The sequence below is a fragment of the Nannospalax galili genome, unplaced genomic scaffold, assembly GCF_000622305.1.
Source record: "Nannospalax galili isolate Female #2095 unplaced genomic scaffold, S.galili_v1.0 scaffold595, whole genome shotgun sequence".
In the NCBI taxonomy this organism is placed as follows: domain Eukaryota; kingdom Metazoa; phylum Chordata; class Mammalia; order Rodentia; family Spalacidae; genus Nannospalax; species Nannospalax galili.
In genome coordinates this window covers 747970-752107 of record NW_008336257.1, presented here as the reverse complement: position 1 = coordinate 752107, position 4138 = coordinate 747970, and the positions used below count along the sequence as shown (strand labels likewise).

Sequence of the window (4138 nt, the reverse complement as noted above, 5' to 3'; positions counted from 1 at the left end):
TGTAAAGTAGCAGTCTCTCCATGTCCAGATAGCCTATGGGCTCAGCATTCAATGCAGAGACTCCTTTTATCAGCAGGGTGCCTTCCCGGCATCTTCCTGACTCATCTTTTGAAGTAGCCATGGCCTCCAGCTCTGGTTTTCCTGTGTGATTTTCAGGCAGTCTGGCAGCCTGGCAGGAGCCCACCACCATATGTAAATAAGACATCCTAAAAGTACCTATCAGCTAAGGCTTTTACCACTACCCCCACAGTATAAAATATCCTGGTTTTCCCTAATTAATCGGAGCTGGATCACTAAAAATTGGAGCCGAGCTGAGTCACTGAATAAAGGGGCTGTACCACTGACTGAGCTGAGTCCTGTGTCTTACTGCCTATGATCCAGTCTCCCCGGAGGGCGCTATCCTTCTGTCATCGACTCATGGAAATCCAGCTTTCACCATCCTCACACATCCCCACGTGATCCAGCGGCCGGTGGATTTCATATCTCGAGGAAGTGCATGATGGAAATTGGGACGGAACCCGACTGGGCCAGCCCCGGTAGCAGAGACCCACAGCGATGCGGTGCGGGACCCGAAACACCCCAGGTGCACGCAGGAGACCGGCGCCACACCCAGCAGCTGGCGCCCCGAGGTCCCTGCACCCCCATACCCTCCCTCAAAATGGAAAGCTTTCTTAAGAACAGGTTGTGCCAACTCCATGCCAACCAATGGGAGTTGAGATTCTTTGCCTCAGCATTGTTGTCCCCACCTCAAGGGTCACCCAGCATTATGGACTGTGCCTGTCTTAGGTTGTCCCATCTCTTGGAATCTTACCCATCATTGACTACCAGCCCTCGATGGGTGAGTCCCTTGGTATGGTCCGGCAGAGGAAGAGGCCACAAAAAAAATAAAATAATAAAAAAATAATAAAATAAAAATAAAATGGAACAGGGTCATCCCATCTAGGGTAACGATGGGGATTAGGGGGTGGTAAGTTCTAGGCATCGGTCTCACAGTCTGCCAACAGGAGTATATATCGCAGTAGGGTAACGATGGGGATTAGGGAGTGGCAAGTTCTAGGCATTGGTCTCACATTCTGCTAACAGGCATTTCCTGTGGTTTTGGCAGTCAGGCCATTGTCTCAGGTCCATTGCATGATTGTTCTGTAAGATTTTACACCTATGCTCAAGCCTAATTTTCATATGTCTAGGTTGGTAAGGGCAAGAACAGTGGATCCTTGTTTGCAGAGACATGCCTGACAAGATCTGGAGGTAGGACAACAGCTATCTGAACCAGAGAAATATGAGTTTTAAAAAAATTATCCAGACCCTTAACAATGCAGGGTCCAAAAATCAGGAGTTAGCAGTAATGATGGCACACATAGGTGCACTGCTTCCTCTAGGGTCTGCCATCTCCAGGGTCGGTGGTTGTGGAGGGAGGTTTTCCATCGCAGGCAATTCTGATGTTCTGGGCTGGAATACAGATGGGGGATGGAAGATTATCTGGAAAGACACAAGCATAACCTCGCCCTTGTGTTAATAATAGGTGTGGACCTTTCCTTGCACTTGTGAGAGGTTCCTTCCATCTCACCATGGGAGTAGGAGTGGGCTGAGTGAATGCCCCCCAATGCTTTATTGCTGATGGGAGGTCATTGGAGTCAAATTTTAGAAAGTTTAATACAAATAGAGCTCGTTGTATAACAAAATTGGGATCCTTATACCAGGGTCCTTTTCCCTAAAGCTGCCTAGCTACTGCAGAGGAGACTCTGGGGAAGATCCATAAGAGAGTCAAGGAGAGAAGAGGCAGAGGCTGGTGGTTAACGATTAAGTGCTTGTCTAGCCAGCGTCTTTCTTGATTTGCATCAGCCAATGTAGATGCGATGGAAATCATTGGCACAAAAAAGAGCATTACACTTGGGGCACTTCCGCTGGCAAGTGTCATAGCACGTCTTCACACACTCGAAGCAGAATACATGAAAACACTTGGTAAGCACTGCATCTTTTTTTTCACATATTACAGCAGGGAGAGGTCAGTCGTGCCTTGTAGTCCTTTATCTCTTCCATCAGGATCTCATCACACTTCTGCACATTGTCTGACTTCTTGATGGTCTCCAGCTTCCTTCGAAGTCTAGAGATGTCCTCCTGGGCTTGTTTGAAATTGAACAAATCCTTTTCCTTGGTGACACTGTTCTCCATGATCTCATCCTGAAAGTCATGGAGCTTTTTCTGTGCCATCTCCAGTTGCACTTTGAGGTCATCTGCAAGCTGGGCTGCTTCCATTGCCTTGCGCTTATTTATCTCCAGGGCTTGGGTCCTGAGGCCCAGCTCCTTCTCTCCTGTGCTGATGTTACTCTGAAGAAGGTGCTCCTCTTTCAGTTTCCTCACTACTTGTAACTGGGCATCCACCTGAGTCTTCAGAGTCAAAACCTGGTCTGCTAACTCCTCCTTTTCCTCTTTAAGCAATTTATGGATCTGATTGGACTTGATCCGCTCTGACATGAACTTGAAATTTGCATCATCCTTCTCCCACAACTGCTGCATTGAACAGATATTCTGCTCTTGTATGTCTTCAAAGGCCTGGCCTGTGACACCCATCTCAGAGAGGAGAGCTTCCTCCTGCTTGGCCATGGCTGGCTTCTTCTGCAGGTACTCGATCTGCTCCTCCACAGGCCGGATCTTCCTCAGGGTATTCTCATCAGCCATTTTCTTGTTCTGTTTCTTCTCCTTATCCTCCAGATCCTTGAGTCTTTGTCTGAGATCTTCCAACTCTGCCTTAGACTTCTCAGCTGCCATAAACTGCACTTTGTCTCCCTGTATCTTTGGGGCAGAGCGGTACATGTCGAGCAGCAGCTTCATCTCCTTCTGGCTCTCTTGTGCTTTCATGAGTTTAATCTTCAATTGCTTGATAATTTTTGCTTTCTTTTTCCTTCCATCATCATGTTTCCTCCTCTCTTTATCATTGGTAGTTAGAACAACCTCCATATTGCAGAGGATATCTTTCTCCCACAGGTTATGGGGAATCCCTGCAGCTAAGAGTGGTTTAATAGCTCCTGTATTGCCATCTGGGTCACTCCAGACCATGGGACATTGGACCTGTAAAGTATTTTGTAAGCCCCCAACAACTTGTATAGGGGGTCCAGGCTTATGGTGCCAATGAGACAAGGCTTCTTCCTGTCTGATTACAGTAATATCAGCCCCTGTATCAATTAGGCCTTTAAACTTATGGCCATCTAGGGAGAGTTGCATCCTAGGCTTATGCAAATCAATAGGCGTCGTCCATTGGATGTGGGGGGTGTATTTCCTTACTTCTTCTCTTTGAGAGGTGCCCCATTGCCCATTTAAAGGCACCTTTTGTATGTGTTTACCATCTGCATCCACCTTAGACCTACATTCTCTTTCCCAATGAAAGCCTTTGTGGCATCTTGGGCATTTTGAAGAGGGAACCTGGCTCCTTTTGGCCTCTTTCATAATCTTATTAGGACAGGTACGTGACCAATGGCCCTGTCCCCCACAGGCCCAACATTTGCCTTTTTCCAGCTCAGCCTGAGGCTGATGAGCAGCCAGTGCTTTAGCAAGGGCCATGGCATGGGCCCGAGCGGTTCCCACCTCTCAGCAGGCCAGAATCCAATCAGAGACATCCTTGTGTGTAACGGGTCCTATGGCAAGGCGACACTCTGTAGAGCAGCCTTCATATACAAGACCCTTGAGAAAGGCATTGGCAGCTCCCTGATGACAGATCTTTCTATTTATAATTTGTTGGCATATCTCAACAAAATCAGAGAAAGACTCGCCTGGTTTTTGTATCAATTTGGTTAATTTGGTATCACCGCGAGTTGGCATACTTCGAAAAGAACGCAGTGCACAAAGCCGTACTTGTTCAAAGTAGCGGGGAGGTCCCTATGCCTGAGCTTGGGGGGGGGTCTCAAAATTGCTGCGTCCTATTAGAGCATCAATTCCAATGTTTTGGACATTGGTATTTCTATGGGGCTCTGCCTGTTGTTAACATTCATCTTGGTAAGCAGCTTTCCATAAAAGGAAATCACCTCCCTGTAAGAAGGCACAGGCAATATTCTGCCAATCATAGGGGGTATTGGCTGAATGACTAATTGTATCTAATAACTGACAAAACCAGGGGGAGTGAATGCCACCCTTAATTCCTTAA

General features: G+C 47.2%; 1 protein-coding gene across 1 annotated transcript; it reads right to left on the bottom strand.

Annotated features, from left to right (window-relative positions):
- Positions 1-1838: 1838 nt before the first annotated feature.
- On the bottom strand, positions 1839-2958 carry LOC103732398 (E3 ubiquitin-protein ligase BRE1A-like). The gene is given in 2 exon segments (XM_017797603.1): positions 1839-1988; positions 1990-2958. Coding segments are annotated over 2 exon segments (1119 nt in total).
- Positions 2959-4138: the final 1180 nt, after the last annotated feature.